Source organism: Epargyreus clarus, unplaced genomic scaffold (genome assembly GCF_041222505.1).
Source record: "Epargyreus clarus isolate Ecla_fem2 unplaced genomic scaffold, WU_Ecla_fem_2.2 ptg000018l, whole genome shotgun sequence".
In the NCBI taxonomy this organism is placed as follows: domain Eukaryota; kingdom Metazoa; phylum Arthropoda; class Insecta; order Lepidoptera; family Hesperiidae; genus Epargyreus; species Epargyreus clarus.
Window position 1 is genome coordinate 5,265,028 of NW_027332226.1, and position 26,710 is coordinate 5,291,737.

At 32.3% G+C, this 26,710-nt stretch overlaps 3 protein-coding genes across 3 annotated transcripts; 1 reads left to right on the forward strand and 2 right to left on the reverse strand.

Moving 5' to 3' along the window:
* The first annotated feature begins 243 nt into the window (after nucleotides 1-243).
* On the forward strand, nucleotides 244-26,051 carry LOC140749662 (muscle-specific protein 20). Its single transcript, XM_073082777.1, has 4 exons — nucleotides 244-417; nucleotides 23,331-23,542; nucleotides 24,587-24,707; nucleotides 25,224-26,051. Exons 1-4 carry the CDS (start codon nucleotides 394-396, stop codon nucleotides 25,413-25,415), a joined length of 549 nt encoding a protein of 182 aa, XP_072938878.1. The 5' UTR covers nucleotides 244-393; the 3' UTR covers nucleotides 25,416-26,051.
* On the reverse strand, nucleotides 811-4,040 carry LOC140749661 (circadian clock-controlled protein daywake). Its single transcript, XM_073082776.1, has 6 exons — nucleotides 3,876-4,040; nucleotides 3,316-3,408; nucleotides 2,445-2,592; nucleotides 2,059-2,192; nucleotides 1,829-1,978; nucleotides 811-1,504 (listed from the first exon to the last, which is right to left on the reverse strand). Exons 1-6 carry the CDS (start codon nucleotides 3,943-3,945, stop codon nucleotides 1,320-1,322), a joined length of 780 nt encoding a protein of 259 aa, XP_072938877.1. The 5' UTR covers nucleotides 3,946-4,040; the 3' UTR covers nucleotides 811-1,319.
* Nucleotides 14,675-16,384, reverse strand: LOC140749794 (myophilin). The gene is made up of 4 exons (XM_073082956.1): nucleotides 16,228-16,384; nucleotides 15,502-15,701; nucleotides 15,305-15,425; nucleotides 14,675-15,195 (listed from the first exon to the last, which is right to left on the reverse strand). The coding sequence occupies exons 1-4, from the start codon at nucleotides 16,231-16,233 to the stop codon at nucleotides 15,013-15,015; spliced, it is 510 nt and encodes a 169-aa protein (XP_072939057.1). The 5' UTR covers nucleotides 16,234-16,384; the 3' UTR covers nucleotides 14,675-15,012.
* Nucleotides 26,052-26,710: the final 659 nt, after the last annotated feature.

Consider the following 26,710-nt stretch of genomic DNA (forward strand, 5'->3'; position numbering starts at 1 on the left):
AACTAATATAGCTACTAGAACTGTCAGATTTCAACCTCGCGCAGGATAGATTTTGTATTTAGCATCTGACATGAGAATGAATCACGAACACAAAGTATATTTCAAGAAATTATTGATTCCAGTTACGTTTATACGTAAAGAGCAAAACATCTCAATATTGGTACTGGATACGTGTGGGGATATTTTGAGCCATCGTTTGGGTTTCTGCGTAGTGTCCGTTCTCACTCACGTTAACACCTATAGCACTTTGCTGCCGTATAAAACACGTTATGTGACTCAGTAGCGCTTATTTAGTTCCCCACTCTTGAGAAAGAGCCATCTAGTGATAGTCGCGTTAAACATACGCGAGTGAAGTGAGGTGTTGTGATTTGATATAATTCCAACCTAAACAAAATGCCTGGACGTCCCATTTGGCAGGTAAATTTAAATTAAATATTATTTTGATTGTAATAAAAATAAAAAATCACAACCATAGTAATAAATCTTAATACACAACAGAAAGTCCAAAATGTTTCTTAATGTTTGTCATTATTTATTTCATGTTATGTCTTTTTATAAATTATTCCAAAAAATACGAATTAATCTATTGAAATGTGTGCCTAAAGACGTAGAACCACACGTAAATCGGCAAGTCTGAAGATGACTAATAACCTTGGCATGTTTACCTGAAAATAACAGGTGAAAACGATCGTAAAATGTGTTTTCTGAACCTTGACTTATAATATAATCTTTTCTATGAATCGTTTTTTATATCAAAAGGAATACAAAGAAACAAAATATACACATAAATAGGGAAGTAAAAGAGCGTAGTTAATGTTATATGATTTTTATCATTTTTAATGTTTTCTTATTATAGGAATGTGCCTATTAGTACTTTATAATATAATTAATCATACAAAATATTTCAACAATTTGGTATATCAATTTTCGTGAATATTCTCTATAAGAATCAAATGATATTGTTATTTTAATAACATTTTACGAGCAATTTGTATTTTTAAACTAGAGCTAGGTTTTACTGAAAAAGTTGTAACTTGATTATTATCTTTAAAAAAATACGACTAATATTAAGTAAAAAGAATTACTAACATTATACAACAACAAAAACAAAAATTTTAAGTCTTAAATTACTTTCTCCAAGGCCGACCAAGGCAAGAAAATCGAAAAAATCTTAACCTACGATATATCTACTTAAATATAATTTTATTAAGTCTTTTAAAGAAATAAAGTACCTGGCTTTTATTGAACGAATTTATACATTTTAGAACTCATTTGTCTAAACACTTGCAATAATTATGTGTACCTGTTAAAATTACAAATTAAACTTTCTTCTTATTCGGCGAACTATTTTTAACATCTCCTACCATAAAATTAGCAGGTAAATTATGGAAAATTTGTTGCATAAAACCTAATAAAATGTCTTCAATAGTTTTCGTTAAAATTGGCCTCAAAGATTCTGAAACTGGACGCCAATTGGCATTTAAATATTCATTTGTGCTGTCCTCTGAAAAAAAAAACTAACATTAATAAAATACAACAAAAGAACACCTTTTGTTTTAAAAGGAGAGGAGGGAAGGAAAATGTCAAAGACAATCTGACAAATATGACGACATCAGAGACATTTCAACGTTGCAATTTTGCAACGTGCTAGTACTAGGATAACATGTTTTACAATCGGTATCAGTAGAACATTCCCGCTTGTCGCGCCATCTAGTATCGAGTAGATTAATATTTTTACTTGACAACGTCGTTTTTTTATTGTCGTATAGATGGATCTGTTTACTGCTAATATTACTTACTAAATATTATTTAAATTTGTATTACATACCTAAGGATTTTATACCATCAAAAAGATTATTCATCCTTAATTTTAATCCTCCTATAGCATATTTCACATGTGCTGCGGTAACATTGAAAAATACGAAGCCATCTTTGTCATAGAGCTTAACATCGCTTACTATATCAATAGTCATGTTTCCTGTAATTGTTAATAATAAAATATCATTAATTATTTTTTTATAAACAGTGTTTTGTAAGCAAAAAATATATAATACTCACTTGGCTCGAACCAACATACACCACGGCCAACCAAAGGTATCAACAATATTTTTCCTTTTAAATCATATGTTCCTTCAATCCTTATTTTTGGAACATGAACCTTCGTGTAAAAATCGTATGTTTTGGTATCCACCCTGAAAAATCATAGTACAAACTGAATATTTATAGATATTTACTTTTTAATAAAGATTTTATTAATAGAAAATACATCTGTTTCATTTAATATAAGAATTAATTAAAAAAAGAAATCATTTATCAAGTATGAAACTGGCTCTGTACTGGCTTTATTGCGCTCGGTTGGGTTTGGTTTTAGTAGTTTACTCGACCGAGTTGAACGAACAGTCGCGCAAAGTACTAGGGCAACATAAAAGCGTTGTAGTACTTACTGGCTCTGCAACACTTGTGTATGTCCAAAACCTGTCACAATGACGTTATCAAGAGCTGCATTCACGTTCACAGGGCCATCGCCTTGCAAAATTCTTATTTTTGGAATATTAAGAGGATCAAGAGCAGGCAAATCAATTTCCGGAAGACCTGCAAATCACATACAAAAGAGCTGAATATATTTTTCAGTATAGTTTTATTTTCTTCAGGTTAGCATATTAGCATTGCATACAATCACACTATTATTTGATATCGCTTAGTCTCGCCTGAACACGGTTAAGAAATAGCGCTTTCGCTTTCCGCAAGTTACCTACGTACCTACTTACATGTTTCGTAATTGAGGCTATGTGACTAATGTAGTGGTTCGTGAACCTACCAACCTACTATAAATATTGCAATCGTTCTTTTAATGATTTTTTTATTATTTTTGTCAATTTTGTTCATTACAAAATATTAAATTTTCACAATCTGCTAGGAAGAGTGTTAAGTGACAGAAATGTATGTGAAATGTTTTTATTTGCGTACTAAAAACGCGACGATGAGGTAATAATGAATAGGATCGCAGCAATACAAAGAGCAGATAGAAGGTGCATGGCCGACATGGTGGGATTGTGCAACGAACCAGGCGGTGAGCAACCGCGCCGGCGACTTACGCAGTGGACTGGTTGGGTTAGCTTGAAGTCACATTATTACTTGTATTATTTCGTATGCGTGCTCCAAATAAACATTGCGATATACTGGTACAAAAGAATAAAATGGAAATAAGCGTAATAAAATGCATCATAATTACTCTTAGCAAATTACAGTTCAAATTTTAAATCTGTACCTAAAATTCTTTAAATATAAAAATACAAATATAAGCAAAGTATTTACCTGGCCCTAAAGCATCGAACAGTTGTTGAACGGCTTGTTTTGAGCAATCATCAAATTCTGGGTCACTTTTCAAGCATGTCTTCACGAAATTTGCTAAAACATAATAAATAAGCATTAATTACACATAATAAACAGAAATATCAACCGGCGTGCATTAACACTGTGATTTGCTGCATGAGACCTTGACATTGACCACCAAGACATGAACAAATTGACCGTAACTAAATCAATTTTAAACGGTCGGTAAGAACATTATTCTTTGTTTATATCACTATCTCTATTGAATAACCGTGACAAAAGTTGTAAATCACCGAATATATTGAAACCGAACACTGTTTACTAAAAAAAACAAGAAATAAGTAAGTGAGTCTGCTAATTAAAGCATGGATGCCGATCACAATTATAGAACAGTCGATTTATGTTACATATCCATTACGAAATAGGCTTATAAATTCGGTCACAGAAGCGTTTCATGCGTTCATCACAGATATCTTCTATCTGGGTCAATCTTATAATCGGCACACAACAGCACAAGTAAAAGCGTATCCGAAAATACTCACGCTTGGTCCTATAGTGTTCTGCAGCGGCGTAGTGTAGCACAAAAGTCACAATAAATAATTTAAACTGCATGTTTGCATGTGTCACCGTGCCAACCCCGGCAGGTTTGTTCGTGGTTGTCGAGCGGGCTGCGCGAGGTGGTGGTTGGAGACTAAGTCCCCGCTGTGTTATGCTTACCGCGTACCCGTGAGGAGGGGAGTCACACGCAATTGTTAGTTTTGTAAATAAAACTTAAACTTTGCCCTTACCAAGTTTCTAATGCATATGCAAGCTCATCCGCGCATGTGCCTTGTCTTAGACCTTGGAATTATTTATTCTGTCTTCCATCGAGTTTATGGTGCAAGGTATATTTGACATAAAAGAATAGGCAGCACTATAAAATGTCAAAATGTGAAAATGAAACATTAAAAATAATAAAATGGCTTTCCAAAAATTAAAAGAGCTTTTCTGCCCACCTGACATTTATAATGTAGATGATTATTTTTTTCTGTGTCTAGATTATTATGTGAACATTATTTGGCACGAGCTTTTTAATAGTAAATCTGATAGAATTTAAAGATTAATGTGTCCGTTCGGAATCTTTGGGATTATAAAACAAAATTATTTAATATATTATATTTTATTTATATACTACCTACCCAATTAATACAATTTTAAATTGTCGGTTATACTCAGTTTGATTAAGTATAAAACTGTCATTCACCTTCAAATGTATTGTGGGATTTATTATTGGTAGAGTCGCATGTACGTGACTTAGTTTTTGGAATAATTCTGATCTTGTCAAAAGAAAAGTCGATCTGAATCCAAAAGCCTAAAATATTATATTTATTGCTACACATAAAAATTTTGTCAAGTGATGTTCAGGATACATAGACATACTAGTAGGGAGTACCACTTAATATCATTACAGCCGTGAAAATTTGCGAATATCAACTGAATTCGCAACGTTACCCTAGTTTATTAGTTCCTGTTAGACTTGTTTTTCTAGTGCAGTAAGCAAGAAACTCGTAATAGAGGCCTAATAAGTGTTATAAGTGTTACATCCGTTCCGTATCGTCAATTTCGTCAAATGAAAGAAGTGCATTGCGAAGTGCATGAAGTGGGGTGAGCTGAAGGCATCTACAGTGCAAAATAAAAATAAATAAACGTTGAAATACACATTATTCATTTAGTTTAACAATGGGACCCTATTACGAAGTTTTCGCTGCCTTCATAGAAATACACTTGAATTTTTTATTGTATGTCCTACGAGTACAATTTCAAATTAAAGAGGAAAACGAATCAACTAATACACTATATGTTTTGTCTAATACATAGTTGGTAAATTCTATTGAAACGATTTACCTACGGCGTATCAAGTATAACGAATGTGGTCTAAAAGTGTTTTACTACATTTAAACATCTAAAGAAATCGTAAACTAGTAAGTGGAAAGGTAGAGATTCGTCAATTATGTTTGACATGTTTAACAGTAATAATTTATTACAGATTAAAGATAGATAGAAAAATGACTTTTTTTAACGCTAGTTAAATATAAAGACTGAACATTACAAAATAATTGAATGTAATGTTTGTAAGAAATACGCATAATATGTTATTGTGGGTGAGATGCCCACAAGTCTATCGAAGATATTGTATTACTTATTCTAGATTGTATTACTATAAAGAGGACGTTATCAAATTTTTCATTCAAATTTGTCAAGATCCCCATACAAGATCCTCGTTTCACACTAACACCTTAAGAAAACCTATAATCAATTGGTAATAACTTATTAGTAAGAAGCAGTGGCATAATTATTAATAAGTTGAGAAAGGAATTCTTCCCATATTCGGCCAATTGCTACTATATTATGTAGAATGGCCTTACTCTATATCTATGTTTGCACATCAAAAACTTTTCGTACTATAAGATATGATTGACAGCCGAATCGTCATTTGTCACGCTGTACAGTTAAGTGTGTCACTCAAGTGAATAAAACTCGTTTATGGAGGTATGCCTAAACGCGCTAAACGGTCTAATGTCCGTGACCAAGTGTTTTGATGAGCTACCAACATGGTTATAATTGCCAGTTTGATGTAGATTTCACAGACATACGAAATTAGTTTGTTTATGCGCTTTGGTGAGTCAAAATTTTTAATATACATTATTTATGAGCATTTTTGATTTGATTGAATACTTTAAGGATTTTAGAGACCTTACAGTATATTAAAGTATCAAAATTTCAATTATAAATTCATGACTGAATTATGACTAAAGATCAAAATATTCCTAAATTCTATTCTTAGCTCTACATTTACACCAGTTTTCTAGATAAACAAACATAGCCACAGGACAAAATTAACAATTTATGATGTGTTTGCATAAGACAGAATGCCCCAAAAAGTGATCCACGTCTTACCACATCCTTCAAGACGATTTTCACCTCTGTTATACTCGTAAATGTGTTGTTTAAGTGTGGCGGTTTTGCGAACTATCACTTCAGTTATATCATATTGAAATAACACCTCATGTAATATTAAAAAATGATTTCTTATCAACCACTCTTCTGTTTCCTCCAATCCGAAAGAATTTTCAAGCTAAAAATAATGGAAAATTTTAAAATAATAGTTATCCAAGCGGAATACCGTTGATCCGAGGAATTACCGGAGAGCGTATACTTGCAAGGGTTGCCCCATAGCAGCGATCGTACGACGAAGACCTTGAGCGGTGAATGCTCTCCACTTACACAACAAAGGGTGATAGAATATGCAAATCGGTGCAAAATGTACAGGCAATGCAACCATCGAATCGGAGAACGTTTACCGAAGGCGGATGTTTACGACAGGAATAGAAGGACGCTAAGTCTCTGAGTTGTGATGAAATGAAAATAATGTTATTAGATGTCACGACTTAGGTACGTGTGTGGAAAGAACCTAGGAGTTACCCATTTATTCATGTTTACTTTTGGTAGTTATTATTCTTACTTTAAAGTGGTACCTATTTTCGCGTTATAGCAGCTGTGTTTATCGAAATATTCTTAGCTCTATATTTTTTCTCTCATCTTGTTTATGATTAGTGGTAAAACCGCACCATTTGTACTGCTTACATTATGTAGTTTGAGCTTCAAAATCTCGAATTGCACCATAATTATATACTCAGATAATAATTCATTAAGATTAAATTGTTAAACAATGATTTAACAAAGAACCTCGAAGTGGATTACGAATAACAGATGTACCTAGTCATATAATACTAATGATTGATACTAATTACCCGGCAAATATAAATCTTGCCTAAGTCAAGGCCTCGTACTCTGTCATGAGAGTGAGGATAAATTCGACAGTACATCCTCATTTCTTGGCGCCTGGTCAAGATAAACAAAGTTTCAGTAGCACGCTCGGGCCCACGCAAGATGAATGGCTTGTTCATTCTGGAACGTATAATTACTAGCGGAATCTATGTGTTTCGTAATATTTCATGGAAACCTAGTACCATACGTTTAAACAAATTGTAAGTTATTGACAGACAGACCGAAAGCAATGCTTTTATTTATTTTATTCTGCTTCAGTTACGAGTGTCTGGATTCTGTTAAATAAATTACCATGGAATTAAGTTAATCGAAAACAGTACTTAATAAAGCGTAGCAGATCGTATTCAGATCGTAGTTTAATATGCAACGCTTTCTACATTTAACTATATCCTAGAATTAACTGTGTTGGTAATACGAGTATATACCATACTGAGTACCCAAATATCAGAGGCTCAAATCAATCATTTTGATTTCGCAATCTTTCGTGACTGCTACGCCAAGTAGGTCGTCAAATGAATGATGTCCTTAATTATGAGGGCACAGCACATAGGACAATCCAGTACAATCATTTTCTTTACAAAAAAATCATATTAAGTAACAAATTAAACTACCGTAATCGATGTTGTGACCTGGGATCTTGAAATTACCATTAAAATTTAATTCCGCCAAATTTTTACATACTTATTAAGGAATACATTTAAGCAGCTCTACCTAGGGCAGAAATAAACTAATTTAGGAATTTTACTATTCAAAAGTTTAAAAGCAGTTATAGCCTAGTGACTAAACAATCCGATTTCAATCAAGGTATTCAAGGTTCAAACTAAGAATGAGCCTATTATAATATTTATTACTTGGCTAGTTAAGCGGCACCTCGAGGGTTCCGTACAACCAATATTTTCTTTTTTTGTTTAATTTCTAGTATTTACTATTATAGCAGCCATTAAAGAACACACATTGTGAAAATTTGAACTGTTTACCAATAACGGTTTAAAAGTTACCTACTTGGAAAAATATCGAATAGCAGTTTGTTGTACGGGGACCCCTTTTCGTATACAACTTTTATTTTTATTTTTAGTATTTGATGTTATAGCGGCCACCTTTATGCATCCTCTGTAAAACATTCAAGTGTCTATCTATTAAGGTTCCAGAGATAGAGCCCTGTGACAGACGGACAGACGGACAGACAGCGAAGTCTTAGTAATAGGGTTCCGTTTTTACCCTTTGGGTACGGAACCCTAAAAACTAGGCCAGCCCGGTAGAGTATGACCTGAACCCTGCTCAGTCTGAGAGGAGACCACTCCAGTACCTATCAGTGGAACAATAACGGCTTAGTGAGAACCATTCTAAATATCGGCAAATAATAAAATGAATACAAAGTACGTCCATCAATGTAAACCCAGCACAAACCACAAATCCGTTCGCAAGCTATTTCTGTGGGTTTAAAATAATTTTATTGTCTCTAAGTAGGTTAAGTCTAGCGACGGGGATTTGGATTGTGAGCGGAACCAGTGGTAAGAATTTTTCTAGTGTGATGACTGCACATTTCACAAAAATATGTGGTTATTACTACATGTTTATATACTATTAATCTATGTACAACAATGTGATAGCAATTAGCGCGTATAATACGTCTACTACAAAAGTCAAATATATTGAATTCAATAAATACATTTGATAACATAAAATAAAAAAAACATATAATTAATCGGTTTTTTACTTTAATTTGGCTGCTCTATTTTAAAAGGTAATATGCGAGAATACTAATTTAAGGTGATCTACGCTCTTATACGCGTTAATGTGTGCCAATTAAGCACATTATTATTAAACAATGTTTCGCATACCAAAGGAATTTGACAATTTCTGCTTTTTTTTCAAAAATATTGTAGAATGATAGATATCTTCATAAAAGTCAGGTCAATTGGATGGTTTATGTTACAAATAATGATCATTTTGCGATGTAATATGGGTAATGGAAAGTATTCCAAAAAATCTGATGACATACCAGCTGGTTCTTACATGTAATACATTTTGATTATAATAGTATATGAAACCTGTCTCATTACTGTCATCCAAATAAATTTATTTACAAATATCATACGATGTTTGCAATTTGTTGACAAATTTCAATGTCATAATCATTTTGTATGTAATTACTTCGCGAAGTGCCTAAACTTACAACATCTTCATTATAAATAATGTTTAGATTTAAGATTATAAAAATGCAGGGAGCAAATGGAACTATAAAAATATTAATGCAATTTTCTCGCATTTATTTGCAATATTCTCGATGATATTGCCAAGTGTGTTATGTTAATAAAAATAATGTTTACATAGTGTAATTGTTTTTTTCTTTGAAAATGTACATTTAAAGTAAAATTTACAAAATAACACGCACTCTACAAAAACATTGTATTCAGAAATTCATATTATCGTAAAATATACCTCTTCTGGAATATTTTTCCGCTTTTGTGCCATTTAACAATGCTATTTTATGCAGCTTAAAGCCTAACCAATAATTTAAATGTATGTAAATTGCAATCAAACCAGTAGTTTAGTTCGTAACGACTATTAAACAAAAACTATTTAAAGGTGGTCAATGTCCTGACACACATTGCCGTTAACCGGTTCCACCAGACACCAGGCGAGAACTATTGCGAACTGCATATGCATTGCCAATGGTTTCCTTATCAAATATAATTACCAAAGTTGTATTTACTTATTTAAGTAGTTAGTATTATTTAAGTAGTTTAAAATTTTAAATAGAAAATATACAAAGAAATGTTTAGTATTAACCATGTTTTGTTATACCTAGTTATAAGCATTTCTTGAATAAATTTTATTTTTAATTGGGAGAGGTTTTATTATCTTACATATAAAATTGTGTCACAATGTTAGTTACCTTACTCCTCCGAAACGGCTTAACCGATTTTCACCAAATTTTATACGCATATTCAGTAGGTCTGAGAATCGGCTACTATCTATTTTTCACACCGCTAAGTGATAAGGGTTGTTCACCCTTAACATTTTTTTATTTATATGGCAACACAACGTCTGCCGGGTCAGCTAGTTAACATTTAATATTTAATTGAGAAAGACTATAAACGAAGGAATCTATAATAATAACTTATGTGATTTTTTGTTAAGTGACTTTACATTAGATCTTTGTGGCTAGATCTTTCGTGGGCAACTGTATTCGCTACTACAATAAAATACCCGACCACATTTTGAATCTCACAGAAAAAAAGTTTAAACATGTCGTTAAACTAACGCTATGTAAAAAAGCGTACTATATAGTAAGTGATTATTTGACTGTCAAAACGGTGTGGTCTGAATTAGCTCCAGCTCCACATGTACCATTACGTTAAGTTAACATTGTCAAAAACATTTTTTTTTAAAAGATGTGTGTTATGGAGTTTCTTTCGCCGCTTCTTCTCCATAACGAAACACCTTGTGAAGTGGTGGTAGTTGCTTTGACATTCAAAAAGTGATCTGTAAAGAACCTATTTTGAATAAAAAAATTTGATTTGATTTGATTTCATTTGATCTATTTGACTGATGTGCCACCAGAACTGCGTATTGCGTGAGAATATTACATATTTGGTTACTTCACACATATTATTACGATGATATATCTCATAAAAAATATACTTTTTGTCGCATCAACGTATATGAGCACAATAGTTATGTAAAGTTATGTCTATTGAAAAGTCGTCTTTATAGAAACCAGCACGACATTTATTTCATAAGCGAGTTACGTCATGTATTATTAAGTGTTTACTCGGTTTTTTTACAAAAATATAGTCTTCTTATAACTATCAGATGTGAGTGTAATGTAAATAGCCATCAGTTTTGCAATATACGGAGATAGTTATCGTAATATTTGCATGTAATAAAGCATTTTATATGCCGGCATAATAACTGTATTACCACGTCATGACTCTACGAATACATAGAAACGCACTTCATAACAAGATTCACCGTTACTTAGAAAAACTTGCATAAAATACATATTTAAGAAATTTAAATATGCTTATAAATAATTTATTGCAAAAGACGTCCCATAAACTCATTATTTGTAGTTTTGCATTATTGTTTAAATATTTTAAAGGGTATAACGGCATTGGTATGAAATTCGAAAATGATTTTATTATTTAGCGCCTGAGAACAAATATACGTAAAACTTTTTGTATAAGTACTGTATAACGCCTAAAAACTATTACAATAATTGTCATAAAAAGATTCAACGGTTTGAGTACAGTCCCTTGCAATCTGCTATAATATAGGTATTTCTCTCATGCAATATGCATATTGTTTGAATACATGTTTTGCCGGTACTGGATCCTGTCACATTATTTTATGATGATAGTCAATCGCTTTTTAAAATTTTCCATTAGAATTTATCCATTTAAGAACACACCGTTTAATGTTGGTTAATCCGACATTTCATTTGCATCACAGAACTAGCGTTAGAACTAGAAATAGCGTTTTAACTCCGAATTACTAATATAATACCTTATATCTGAGTGCATAGTCTATTTAATACATTTATTAATCACACTTTAAAATATTCAAATGAAAACTAACTCCCAAATTATGCATTTTCATACAATGAGTATGCACTCTCTATGTAGGAGTAAATTACTCATGTTTGCTTATGGACCAAAAATAAACTTACAATAAAGTATCATATTACCACAACACACGAATTTGCAGGACAGAAATAACGTAATAATACATTATATATAACACACTAGTAAATAAATAAACCACTATTGTTTACGATGCGATAGCAGTTTATATAGTCGTCATCCTCCCATTATTGTCTCACTGCTAGCTCTTTCTTTACTATGCTGCTAGACACGAGTTTCTTCTTAGAGTGATGAGGATAAGGCCACAGTCCTCTGCGCTGGCCAAGTGCAAATTGGTAGACTTCACACAACCTGGACAACTTTGTTTTTTAGAATTCTCAGGCGGGCAGGTTTTCTCAAGATGTTTTCCTTCACCTTTGTGCAAGTGATAATTTTAAATATGCATATAACGTTGAATAGTTAGAGGTGCTTATGTTTGTTATTTGAATCTGGAACCTCCGTATAAGAGGCCGAGCTTCTAACCACTGAATAAAGTAGAACCACACATTTTGTGGTAGAACTCTATATTTACACTTAATGTAGGTAGGTACAGCTTTAAAAAGACAGAGTGCATAAAACCGATATAGAGGTTTTCGAAATGTTAATTAATGTTCATTTGTTTAACAATAAAGTTTTAATGTTATATTAATATTATACATATATTTAAATCACTTCTAACCTTGTCCACGCTTTTCTACAAAACTGCTTAACCGATTTCGATGTTTTGTGAGATTGTATGGTGAGTTCCAAATCAAAAGATGTCCCGATAGATATCGCTATTTTCGAGTTCAATTTGTTTGTGACATGACGTCTACCTGAACTCATTAATATCAAAACACATTTTAAGATAATAAAAATAAAAATATAAATTTTAGTTGGTAATAAAACGATACGATATTTTTTGTTGTTAAACTTGAAAACATACGCTAATTGGTTTCCTAATTTAGTTATTTTAGGTTGCAAGAAATCTACGTTTTTTTTATCTCGCCCTCATTAGTGTTTTGTAAATAATTTTATATGGCATTCTCGTATATGTAACATACACGCAACGATCTATCGCAATAGAAATGGTGTGATGTGTCGACGTAACAATGAAATAATCGTTAGCTTCTTAAGATTGATCGTCATTTGATATAATTATATTTATTCAGTACCCTTAGTACGAGTTTTCTACGATTTTACAAAAATGACTGTTTTGATATTTTGGTTTATTTTCCTATAGGTACATTTCCAATCAGCGCCTCAAACAAAAACAAAAACAGATATTTTTGTGAAAACGTAAAAACTCATACTAAGGGTACAGGTGGTTTAAAATCGTAAAGGGGCCAAAGCTGAAGCTGTAAAGAATAGAGAAAATTTTCGGGACCGATTTTGGTAAAACCTAATTCTGTTATTAAAGAATAAAAATGATTTTTATATCTTTTTTCCTGGCCGGGAATTGGGCGAAATGAGAAAGAAATATGTTCTTATTTTAGCGCCATCAGGCACTGTTGCTTATGGGAGATTAAGTTTTGGAAAAAAATAAAAGTGACATACAAAAGGCAAAAAGCTTATTTTAAATAAAAAAAAATCACACAAGGCATAGAAATTAAATGCATTTTTAAATGATATTAAAATGAATATACTACCCATATTCATTCTTAAACTACAATTTATATGCAAATTATTCATAATGAAAATATTGTTGCCGGATGCAACAAATGCACATTATCAATTCATTTGAGAGCATCACAAATCTTTCTTGGCACTGCCACTTATAGCGAGCCAGTTAATTGGGTCAAATATTTTCTTGTTGATGACGAAATTTTCGCTCCAGAATGGCTTATTTTTAACATTAATTGCGCCATGTTATTTTCAGGGCATTTATAAATCGAATTACTTTTAAGGAAAGACTTTGATTATTCTAATTGAACATCAACCATGACTTATGTATGTAAATGAAATTCAGTACCTAAATAATGTAGTTGATATTTTATAGAAGATCTATTTATTTATCTAGAAAAAGAAGCAATTTCAAATAGAACAAGAGTCATACCTGTGGTAGATCATAAATACACTGTCCTAAGTTGCTACTTCTTAAATTTAACTTCTTGTAAGAACGTTAGTATTACAAAATCCGGCAAGCCAGAAGACGTATACGTGTGATTGATGGGTGGGAGTGGAAATGCAGTTTGTGACAATGCCTCTGTAGTCGAACAATAGATTCTTACCATCAGCTGTTATGAGAAAGTCAGGGACATGATATGGGCAGCAGCCAAAACTAAAGTGATTTTGAATCCTCATGATGACATATGTTTGGCAACTCAAAGTAGTATTGAAAATATTAATCAGACTAGGCAACATTCATTCAATTTTGAATATAAAAAATCTACATTCAAACATTTTAGGACCAAACGACCAACCAAATGCAACAAAAATAGAATGTCGTTATGAATTTAACGTGTGTAAATAGCATCATAAAATATTTTAACAAGTGTTACTCTACATTTTGGCACGCATTGCTCAACTACTCTAATTATATGAAGTGAGCTTTATTATAAATACCTACTTTACGAGCTTAAAGTTTTCTTTAAAACCATTAACGACACTATATTTCTTTCACAAATCATTCCACGAAATATAAAAGAATTAAAGTATTTCTAGGTATGACTTAATAATACATATGCATAAATTTTATAAAGTTAATAGTAATAAGAAAACTCGACATTTGGAAACGACCATAGATTGAATATATTAATATTTTTATTTCTTATCTCAATTTTTTAAAATAATTATTGTGGCTCTTCTTAAGTAAAATTACTATTTTAGCGTCAAAATAAAAATAAGGCTTTTTAAATACATGTTTTTGCTATTAAAATTTTCTTCCAAAGTAAATAAAAACAAACACTTTACAAATTTTATTTATTATTTAAGAAAATATGTACAAAATACAATTAGACATAGTAAAAACTTAAATAAATAGTTAAATAAATTTCAGTTTATGAATAGTGCATAAATAAGTTAATTTACCATTACAAATATGTCGGAGTTCCTACATGAAGGTAGCAAGAGCTACCTACCGGCAAAACTATCAAGAACCAATCAAACTTTCGTAAAGCAAGGAAAAATTGTATCAGATTCGATGACAGACATACAAAGTTTAATACTTAAAGGTTTCTAAAAATACTGTTTCTCCCATATCCTTCACAAGCACTTCACACGGATCTTAAATTTGTTTAGAAAATTACATGTGGCGAGTGTTGCCAAATCCACCATGGCCAGACTGGGATGCACCCTTGTTGAATCCCATCTGAAGGTTAAGTTCAGCGTTGTGCGCACGTAACTGTTCTTCCGTGAAGGTACGCTCATTCTTGTCAGCCATCTTGGGTCCGAGCTGGGGTCCGGTCCATTCGGGATGTTTCTGGGTCTGAAATAGTTATTAACATGTTATTAAAATTCATTGTTTAATCTGTTTCTTTGTGAGGAAATATTAACAAGTTTGCTATTTCCTTAGTCGGATAAGGAATGAAACTTACAATTCTGCCCAGTGCGTACAAGCACAGAGTGACTTGGGGAATGTTGCGCCTTTCAAAAAGATCGGCAGTCTGGAAAATTTCCTCTTCTGGCACTCCGTATTTCTTTATCGCCGCCTGGAACCTAAACATTACGTTATATTACTAGACAGCAAAATGCAAATCAACTTATGAATTAAGTAATGGTATAGTAAAAGTACCTTTGGATGTTTTCCATGAGCTGGAAGTTTGTTCCCTTTTCCTGGATCTTTTTAACTGATCCAGGGGATAGTTTGTTGATAAGCTTGCACAATACGACACCATTTTTAAGGATGTCCTCGTAATCACCGCTGGGCAAGGGTTCGCCGATCACAGCGTTGATCCAGGTGAGGACCTCTTGCTCCTGTTCCTTGTTCCTGGCCTGTCAACAAACATTTCAGTCTTAGCACGCAAATAAAACTTTTTTTGAACATCGGCCATAAAACACACGCTCCAGTGCCAAGTCGTTTGATGGTAAAGCGAACGGATTCCAGCATCATCTCCGAAAATAACGCGTGCAGTAACACAAACATATGGCCGTTATCTCGAGATATTGCGTCTGGAATGCTTTAAATGTTATAGGGACGTCCGCAATAGCTCTTGACGGCACTGCACAGCTGCGCCTCGGCTTCATTTGTCTGCCATTCATGGCATCATGCCGTACAAACCGACGCCAGTAATTAAGATTAATATATAATCCAGTGAATTAATCGACTGAGACAATTAGAGGTGACAAGTGTTATAGATGGCAAAATTAGAAAGTAAGTTGTTGCGGGCAATAACAATATCACAGAAACCTTGTTATTGAGTCGTTATTGTTTACGGAAAGCACTATTAAGAGCGCCTGGTAATTATAAATTGCACAGAAAAAGCGATTAATAAGTTGAGAATATTATGTGTGATCTTACAGGCATTTTGGTAAATGTCACAAAACTGTTTTGGTATACACAAGGGAACGAGTTATCCCGGCAGTATCAACAAGGAGACTGGCGCGGACGCCGCCCGCCCAACGCCGGATGGCGTCGACGGGGGCGTCTGGCGTCATACCTCCCAGTTGTTTTGAAGCACATACGTAATTATAGTCATTGCAGTACTGCTTTTTAGTATGAGATAGCGGGAATCATTTCCAGTTGTAATATATCACCTCTAACTGGATGATCGTACACTTATGCAATGCCTATTTTTGTACTGAAGAGCTTTCAGAAAGAAGTTTCGTTTGATGACGCGTCGATGTTAATTTTGTTTTGATTAAGATTATGCTAATGTTTACAGCAATCTTGGGTTATAAATGTCGTTGTTATAATTATGTGTTTATTATTCGAGCGACAGACACTAAGGTACATTTTCTTATGTGCTTTAAAAGCAAGAGATGCCTGAGTTTTACGAGGAGTCAATCAAGATAATAATTTTAAAGGTTACTAGGAAACACACATGTTTGGGACATTCTGATTTAAAAAAATGGTTCACACGATTATAGTGCACACAACAGTTTTGTTTTATTTTCATTTTCTAGTTTTATTAGTGACCGTTACCTTACCAACCTTTCACAAAGTATAAACAATTGATAAACCACTCTAAATGCTAACTATATATTTTTTAAAGTTTCTGTCGGACGGTATATATTAAAATATATACCTAGATATCATTTTCAAATAAAAGTTATATCAATATTAATTATTCAGTTTGATGTTTTAAATTTCATCGATTTTTTATTTATTTACTCTTCCCGCGTATATTTTATTTCCCGACGCGGAAACTTTACGAGTTTCAGAGTTTCGTCATGTCTATTGATAGGTACGGCCAAGATGTAGTCAAGTGTAAAATACGAAAATAGAATTACATAATTTAAATATTGGCATTTAAAACATACAAATCCGGTATTTATGTTTTCTGTTCTGGCTAGTTTCAGCTCACGATTCTATACGTATAACTATTTTGTCTTATTTTCATGATGTGTTATTTTTTAATATGTGCCCATTTATATAGTTATTGGCTGTATGCGTTACACTATTGTATGCAATAGCATAAATAAAAGAAAAAGAACGCTCTTGACGTTAATTGTTGTATGATACCGTTAATGAAAACGAACGACATTGTATATATAGCTTTTATTTCACGCTTTTTGTTAAATCGTTCTGTTAGTAAGTACGGGTCAAATCTTGCATAAATTTGTATTTCTACTTTATTAATTGGCCTGCAATTTAGAAGTGGTACGTAGGTATGTTAAAAATAAGACATCACAGAATATAAAACTGATTATTCTAATAGACCAAGATAAAGGCGATAGAAACTCAGCTAATATTATTGTCATTTTAGACTTTTTAGATTCATCTCTCTTATAACGCTTTCTGTAACACATTGGACTATTCCTACGTACAGTAGTCTGTGAACCTATATTTAAACCATTACAAAATGTAATGGTTTAAATATAGATATATATAAAATTCGCGGAAACCATCTTCCTAACGATTTCCGTTCTGAGACAGGTCGGCAGATTAAATATTGTCAGTGGCATTTTTATATACACATTTTTTACAATATAGGTGTAGCAGACGAGCATGCACTCCATCTGATGATAAGTGGATATTGCCGCCCATGGACATCTGTTATCAGCCCCAGATAGGACTAGGTATTCCTACCTACCTGAGGTCGGCCACAGATGCGCCGCTACCCCTATGGACGAAGCTGGAATGCCTCGGAAAAGTATGTCGCCCTTATCACACCCTTCAAACCATAACACAGCGTTTAACGCTGCTGGTATGAGGCAGGTATAAGTGTGGCGGTGGTGCCGCTGGAGTCGAACCACAAAGGCTTCTACAACCTTCTAAATTATATTGATTCTGTTATTATATTTATTCGTATATATTTTATAGTAATAACTACACCCTGACGGATAATATTTTATGGTCATTAAGAGTCTTGTGTATTATAAACGGTAATTAAAATAATTGGCTATTACATTGTTTAAAATAAATTTAAAGTACTTAACATTGAATCGAAATACCCTTCTTATGAAAATAATAAATCATATTTTTTTAGTTAAATGAGTATAATTTAAATTTAACGCTAAATAGTCACTGAATTTTATAAAGATTGCTTAATAACGTGGAAAATATGCTATCAGAATGTAAAAAGACTTTTGACTACTTCCTGAAGCCAGACTCCAGGATACAAATGTACTACAATTACTAGTTACTACATGTACATGAGATTGTTAGGTCTCCTTATGTGGGTAACTAACATAAATAGAAAGATTCTGATAGAATCCACTCCGGTGTATAGGTAGGTACGTAGTACGTAGATACTTCCAGACCAGAAAGACATAAGTAATCTTTAACCGTAGAGATTATTTTTGAATATATGATATTTTAAAGCAGATGTTTAGGAGATAATCCCTACTTCTTCTTCTTCTTCTACATTTTATGTTACTTGTTTATTAGTATTTAGGTATAAACTGTTTTAAACAGATACATAAAAATATTTTTAAAGTTTTCCATTATAACACTTTTATCATTGAAATGTCAACATGTTATTAAATATGTCACCGGGAATATATTTGTGTAATATATTGTAGAGTGATATTGAGAACAGACAGGATTATCTGTACTCTTTCAATTATATCGCACGATCAAAATATTTTGTTTTTAAAGCAAAAATTAATTGCCTTGTCAACATTATCACTATTAAATTGTATGTATCATTTATGAAAAATAAAAGGATACGTGTCATAATTTTTTTAACGTAATTAAATATGAAACCTAACGATATTATGTCTTCATTGCTACTCATGAGTGACTAACCCTAAATTTGGAGAACCTTGACTAAGGCGGATCACCGATGCGTCACTGCTTTGAGATCTAAGTTCAAACTCTTCACAATTTTAGAACTTTTATGTATTTTTTTGTCTTTGGAGCAAGTAGGAAGACGGATATTCTAAAACCTATTTTACACTTCCTTACACTGGCTTTGGGGACTATTTATATCAAATGTACTTAGTCATGTGAGGTAACCAAATTATCAAAATTAAATTGACATACTTTTTTCGCTTTTCAATTCAATACGTAATGTTACACCTATCGTGTCCTGAATAAATTTGTTCATCCCATATTAGGCTCAATGCATGCTGTTGCACACACATGCCTTAATAAACAGAGATCGTTGATCTGACATTGTGTTTCCTTGTTAGACTGGACCCTAAAACGAAATACAATTAACAAAAGTCAAGCGTGTCCATGGTACGTCGAAAGCAGTTCGACCTCTAGTTTGTACACTTGTCATACTGCGGAAGAGAAGCGAGCTAAGATCAGTTTAACTAAGAACTTTAATTACTAAATAATCATGATGTGATGTGATGTGATGAGATGTTGAAATCGTGTTATTTATTTGCGTCACATAATACTTGGTATTAATACTGAATTTGGATTCATAACCAGAATGCGGTTGAAAAAGTTATCTTTGGTTTTAACTTGTTTTACTGCAATATGTCCTTATATATTAAAAATCGTATTATCTATTTTTCTGTAAGTCAGTGAATTTAAACTTGTAATAGATGTTGAAATAAGAATTGTAATAATATGTCATATTACCGATTAAACAATTGTAGTTAGATGGCATATATCGCTCAACTTTTAGCGGTGTGGTCAGTACAGAAGAGACCGATATTGACATTGAAAATAAAATATTAACTCACAAACTCGTAACAAAGCAAAATAAAGAACGGAAATTCATAATTTACAGTTTTAAATATAAGACGTATTTGCGTTAGTAACTGTCAGTCATAATTGTTTTCCGTCAGAAACTTGAAAAAAGATACGAAAATTTTAACGAGAATGTGAATGACGTGGTTTTAAAACAACCGTATATTATTGACGTACGAACCGTTTTTTATTTAACATTTATCATACTTAGAAAATTAATTACTTTAGTACGTATAATAATCATTGAAGTAGGTATAATAATATTTTGTGTTGAATTAAAGTAAACAAAAGATTTTAAAAGGTTTTTAACCGGCTTGCGCCAAGAAACACAGGTTGAAAATTTTTAACTTAGAATTTGACCCTCAAAAATGTTGGCTTATTTCGGCAATAAGGAGAAATGAGGTACTAACTGAAATTCAGCAGTTTAATAATAATGAAAATACTAAGTACTAATAGTTGAATTGATAATTGTGTTGTGTCATAAAATATTTTATGTGAATTTTATAACAATATTCATGTTAAATGTTAGCACTAGTCAGTTCATATTTTATAATATAATTTTATATCATTTTTGGCTGTCTTCCAAGCTGAAAACAGAGCATGGCCGACACGCGTCGGGAATCCCCTAAATATTTCACGATTCTAAAATTGTTACATTTTTGATTTGATAATGCTTCCAACATTACGGCTTCGGGTGTAATATCTGCATTGCACCGTTTTGATCAGAGGTAGGTAGGTACATTACTAAATTAAAATCTGCAAATAATTAGTATAATAATCATAATAATATAGTAGTAGTAATCAGTATATAGGTAAATCAGTCAATATAATAAGCATAATAATATCAGTATAATAATCATATGCCACTTAAGAAATTCCGTAAACAATTATGGTAATCGAATTGTATGTAAAACATATCTATCTAAGGCTTTTACATAACGTATTAGGCCATGATACTCTAGTTTTCTTGGTCAATATTTAAACCAGGTCATGGATTCCTGGCCATTTGTACATATATTTACCTAAGGCGACAAATCAATAGTAATTAATTTGTGACTAATTCGAACTTTATTTGTAAATAATTGCGTTTAGTCATTTGCAGATTTTTTAGTTAGATTAAATGGATTTTATATCAATATGCTTATATTGAGAGTTCTTACATAAAGTTACAAGTTACAAGATAATAAATGATAATAATAAAACTAAACAATATTCAAAATCTCTATCCTCTGTTTGAATTAGTTTTTAGTGAAAATCAACATACCTTTAACTGAATCCATATTATTATCTCTAAATCAAATTTCACAAAGTCCATTACGAATAAGCACTTAAAGAATTATCGAACATTTTTTCGGTATATAAAAAAACATGAACACCAAAATTAATGGATGGGTGTTCAAAACGCAATATAGAAGTATTATGCTTAATAAAATCATGTCGAAAATCGTAAAAACCGCACCACTAAAGGAAAACTTATCTGTTATCCGTACAATGGTTCTCGAAACATAATTGAAATGAACAGTTTATTCCGACGCCGTCCTATATAACAAGGCGTCACTGCATACTAAATTTTATGTGTAAGACTAATCTATGTGTGTAAGTAATACGTTTAAAAACTTTAGGTTTATTACTCTGTTCTTATATTTATTGTCAAAATGTCGCGGACGGAATAGCAATGGCTAATAGCAATATTTCCATGTTTAGCAAGTAGTCTGTTTTTATGTCTCGTCTGGATCTTGTCTATCTAGGTCTCATCTAGATTGGTGATAATAGCCATAGAATGGATATTAAAAAACAAAAAAATACCAAACACCAATGTAACTCACTTGTTCTTGTGCTAAAAACAAAATAAAAATCATGAAATATACTTTCCTTAAGTCGAATTGTCAGTTCGAATTTCCAACACAGAACTTTTTGTAGTTTCTAATTTTTGTTGAAATCTTTATATATTTTTTTGCAGAATGTTATTATATATACTCAAACAGTAGTATCTACTACAGTACAGTACAGTAGTACGGTAGTATCTAGTGTTTGATTAACATTAATTACTGAAAATTTCACATATAGCGCAAGCAGAACCGTAAGTCAAAAATATGTTGTAAAAACTACATTAGATGGTTATAGGTATCTATTGTATTGTAATAAGAGTTAAGACAGAATAATAATTGAGTTTTATTAGCGAACCTAACTAGCTCGTAATTTATGGACATCAAAAATACCTTTAGAGTGTAAAACAATGCTGGTCACGTATGTGTTAATGAAACATGTAACGACTTTTAATGATGGTTTATCCTGTCAATATCTTTAAGATACTATTCGCATTAGTTTAGTATGATCTACATATTAGATTACATAATATTTTTCGTAATAAATAAAATACTCAATCTAAATTACTAATCGTAGGTACTCTTAATAATTATGGCACTATTTATCACTAATAATTTAATAATTTAACATCTAAATTTGACATTTTTATATTGCGTGTTATTTATATTCAATCACACCAATTTCATGCCTACCAAACATAACATAGACATTGTTAAATTTTGATATTTGGTCGGTAAAATAGATAGATTGATTATTAATAACGGGCATTACTAAGTTTAAATCTGGACAGCGGCTCACTACTCGTTTTCATGAATCCCGTGCCCAGCTATGGAAGAGTGGATTTATTACCTACAAATAATACTGACTTATACTACCCGTATCTTTCAGTTGTTATGTACGAAATATCTTTAACTTTATTAGGATTGATGTTTATCTTCAATGAACAATAGGTTTTTTCTTGGTAAATAAATATGCTAATGTTTTCACAGGAAACTAAACCGTATTGCATGTTTATTTCTACTAAAAATACCTTTTTTCCTAGTAATTTGTATGTACAATGCCAACGACTCAAGGAAGTGATCTTAGATGTAATCTAACCTGTGTAAAAAGAAGCATTATTCCGCAAATAAAATTAGTTAATCTTCAAATATCATACGTATGTAAATTAATATAAATAATCATTTTTTGTACATTTATAATACCACACTAAGAATCTCTGTATGTTAGACACCCAAAAAACAAATTCACAAACACAAGAAAGATTGAGATCTTAATATGCATAATGTTGTTAAGCTGTTAAGATAGAAATGTAGCGACGATCTAGAATAACTTCCACCATTAAAAAAATCTAAACTCCTTTTCGTCCTATTGTTAAACACGGGAATATCTGCACTCCTAGAGAAAACCTGTAACATACTCCATAGCACTATTCCGCAGATTACTGGAGTTGAAGTTAGGAATAAATTGCTTTATTTTTTTTATTTCAGTGCGCTGGCAAACGCGAGCCTGAGAAAGAGGCCGAAGCCCAGAGGTGGATCGAAGCCGTCATCGGCGAAAGATTCCCCTCAGACCTGCCGTACGAGCTGGCTCTTCGTGATGGTATCATCCTGTGTAAACTCATGAACAGGCTTCAACCAGGCATCATCACTAAGGTGAACGTCTCCGGAGGGGATTACAAGTTCATGGATAATATTAACCAGTGAGTACCGCATTTTTGTATTCTAGTGGTAATTCACGCACTGTTCTTATCTTCCTCTGGTGGGCTAACGGATCAACGGATTTTAGAATGAATAAATGGGTTAGCGGCCACCCCGTATCGGATTTTTTTCAAAACTTTTGTAGAACCCTTGATAGGGCTTAACGTGAGGTTAATAAAGTAGAGCCAATATGTTTCGGCCAAAAAGGTATACACTAATCTTCTAGCTTGAAACAGTGCGGGTATGGATTCTAGCTGAATTACATAACGGTCATAGTTAACGAAAGGTGGACTGCAAGCTTATCTCTACTCTTATCTTGTAATAAATAATAATCAGAACCAATATTTCCATATTAACACAATTGTATAAAAATACTTATACACACTTAATACGAATGTGAACTTTTATACCTACTATATATATTCAAGTGGTTAATAATATAACTTGCCATAAACATAGGTTGTTTATGGTTAAAGATGTTACTATATTAGTAGACACGTATTTCTTACGAGCTTATTTATGCTATGTTAATTATAATAATATGATGTTTAGTCATTTAAAAAGTTATTCAGATCAATATACGCTTTTGTGTCAGGGAGAGCGAGATCGTTTCAATCCCAATGTTACTTGAGGAAAATTGTATTAGTTAAGATTGTTCAGTATGACCTTTTACACTGATGTAGGTACTTCACCGATTACAGAATAGTTAAAAACCACGTGCAGCGCCTGCATCTAACATATGATTATTTATATGATTCAATTTTAAGGTATTATACCTATGTATTATCGTATGATTTAATTTTAAGCTAGTATTTTAAAGTAGTTGTTTATTAGCTGATAATGTTCTCCATTTTTTAATGAAATTTGAAATAAAAAAGGATCAGCTACCTCTAATAGAACTTTAACCGATAAAGTCCTCCTGTATATCCTGTAAATTTTGAATTCAATTTTGTTATACCTACGTAGTTCTGGAATGAATTTATATAATTTTTATATAAGTAAATACTTAATTATTATTATCATAATGGGGTTTTTTTATTTTTCAGATTCCAAAAGGCATGCATTAAATACGGTGTACCAGACGTCGACTTATTCCAGTCCACTGATCTCTGGGACCAGAAGAATATCACCCTTGTTACACAGACTATCTTCGCTCTGGGCAGGACGGTAATACAATAATACATGCTTTAATACATGGCAAATAAGAATTGACTTGTAGCATTTAGGTGTAGTGTATCGCGTTACAAGTCGAGCATTACACCAGTCATTGTAACGAGCCAGGCGAGCGTTTGCCGCATACCTACCTACCTTTACAGGAGATTGTTGCATCAATCATGGCTTAACTAGAATTACAGGTGTTAAGTTATTAGGTATTCTGACTATGTTAAACAGGAAACAGGAATCTTAAGAAAACTTTTACTAGCGTATAAATCTTGACCTCTCTACAAAGTTTAGTAAAGTTTAGTGGTTTGTTGCAGATGTTATTCCAGTATACCTATTTACCTACTTTAATTTTAATCTAACATTTTGAAAAATTTTAAAGCAACCTAATTTTTTTTGCTGCAGAAAGCTTATATCTGGAAAACTTATTTACCAAACGACATACATTTAAGTCGTTACAGTGAAAATAATCCGTTTGCATTAGTAATAAAATTAACATTCTATTTTTATTTTACTTTTCAGGCATACAAACACCCGGAATGGAAGGGACCTTACCTTGGCCCCAGACCAGCGGAAGAGAACCGCAGGGAATTCAGCGAGGACGTCTTGAGGGCTGGTCAAACTGTCATCGGTCTCCAGGCTGGCACCAATAAGCTGGCGACACAGTCTGGACAGAACATGGGCGCGTCCCGCAAGATCATCTTGGGCAAGTGAAGTACTAGGAACGCAAAAACTAGAAGAGTTCAACTAGTTAGTCTATGTATGTAATGTACTTACTATGGTAGGAATCACAAGGAATAATTATGTAGATGTGTTTTTTATTCGCGTATTTTAACTTGACAATTTTATATTATACCTAATACGAATAGATACAAAAATAATAATTTATATTAATGAAATATTAATCATAGAATGGATTTACAATTTATAATTTATAATTAATCTTTTTATATGATGTGTCTCTACTTTCTATAAGATGTTATTTTTGCATAGATACTTATTTACATTGAACAAAATGTATGTCTTATTTTTATAGTTGGCCGTATTAACCTATTTATTCTAATGATATCTGTTAAATGCGTACCAAAGTGTAGCCAAATTTGTTGCTATCAACGTTTTATGTGTCGGCTATTTAGATCTTTACTGTTATTTATATTTGATTATTGTAAACGAAGGAAGATCATGTTTTAAATAAAAATAAATTTCTACATGTTGATATCTAGGTACCTAAATTTTATCATTTTGTGTTACGTGGAATCTCTACTGTGATCTCTACAGGAAGGCAAGAGCAGACTTATTTTAATTTTTTCAGTGTATTATAAGTGATTAAATAAACACAATATTTTATTATTGGAGGATTTTTATTTCATAAAAATGTCTTTGTAAATCAATGCAAATACTTAAATAATAAATTGAAGTGGCTACCTGTAATTATACTATCTACCTGAGGGTTTTTCAAACGTCTGATTATGAACCCGTATAAAAACTAAAGTACCCGTAAAAAAAAATATTTTATTAAAAAAAAATAGTTATAAAAAGCACTCGATTTTGAGCTATATATTAATGTGTTGGGTCAGATTGTGTCATGTCGCAAATTCTACTTGATTCTGACCCGATTCTATGAAGAAATTTGCTTTTATATGGTAACAGTGGCGTAACTATAGGGTGGCAGGACTAGTAACAACATGCCACGGGCCCCCTGGACCGAGAGGCTGCGACGTCAAAACCTCAAAAGTGAACAAAAACGTGTATAAATCAGCGAAAAATAAATTATCTTGAAATGTTTATATGTATGTACAATGAAATAAAAGGTCGCCAAGACCAAACAATCACTATTATCACTAAAGTATAGTCCGCGTAAACCTATTAATCCGCTCTGAATATAGAAATGAATCGCGTCGCCATAGCAAATTGTATGACTATAGGTACCTGCTCGCAACAAATTTAGAGCGGACTAGCAATTTGGCGAGGACAATACGTAATGTCTTAAGGGCCCATGCATTAAGCCA

What these genes read in the sequence shown, in the direction of transcription:
- LOC140749662 (XM_073082777.1), top strand. Translation starts at nt 394, where the DNA reads ATGCCTGGACGTCCCATTTGGCAG. An exon ending in CTGGACGTCCCATTTGGCAG is followed by an intron (nt 418 to 23,330) that starts GTAAATTTAAAT and finishes TTTTTATTTCAG; the next exon opens with TGCGCTGGCAAACGCGAGCC. An exon ending in TCTTCGCTCTGGGCAGGACG is followed by an intron (nt 24,708 to 25,223) that starts GTAATACAATAA and finishes TTTACTTTTCAG; the next exon opens with GCATACAAACACCCGGAATG.
- LOC140749661 (XM_073082776.1), bottom strand. Translation starts at nt 3,945, where the DNA reads ATGCAGTTTAAATTATTTATTGTGACTTTTGTGCTACACTACGCCGCT. An exon ending in GTTCGATGCTTTAGGGCCAG is followed by an intron (nt 2,593 to 3,315) that starts GTAAATACTTTG and finishes TGTGATTTGCAG; the next exon opens with GTCTTCCGGAAATTGATTTG. An exon ending in ACACAAGTGTTGCAGAGCCA is followed by an intron (nt 2,193 to 2,444) that starts GTAAGTACTACA and finishes ATGATTTTTCAG; the next exon opens with GGTGGATACCAAAACATACG.
- LOC140749794 (XM_073082956.1), bottom strand. An exon ending in CTCATGGAAAACATCCAAAG is followed by an intron (nt 15,426 to 15,501) that starts GTACTTTTACTA and finishes CGTAATGTTTAG; the next exon opens with GTTCCAGGCGGCGATAAAGA. An exon ending in TGTACGCACTGGGCAGAATT is followed by an intron (nt 15,196 to 15,304) that starts GTAAGTTTCATT and finishes TAACTATTTCAG; the next exon opens with ACCCAGAAACATCCCGAATG.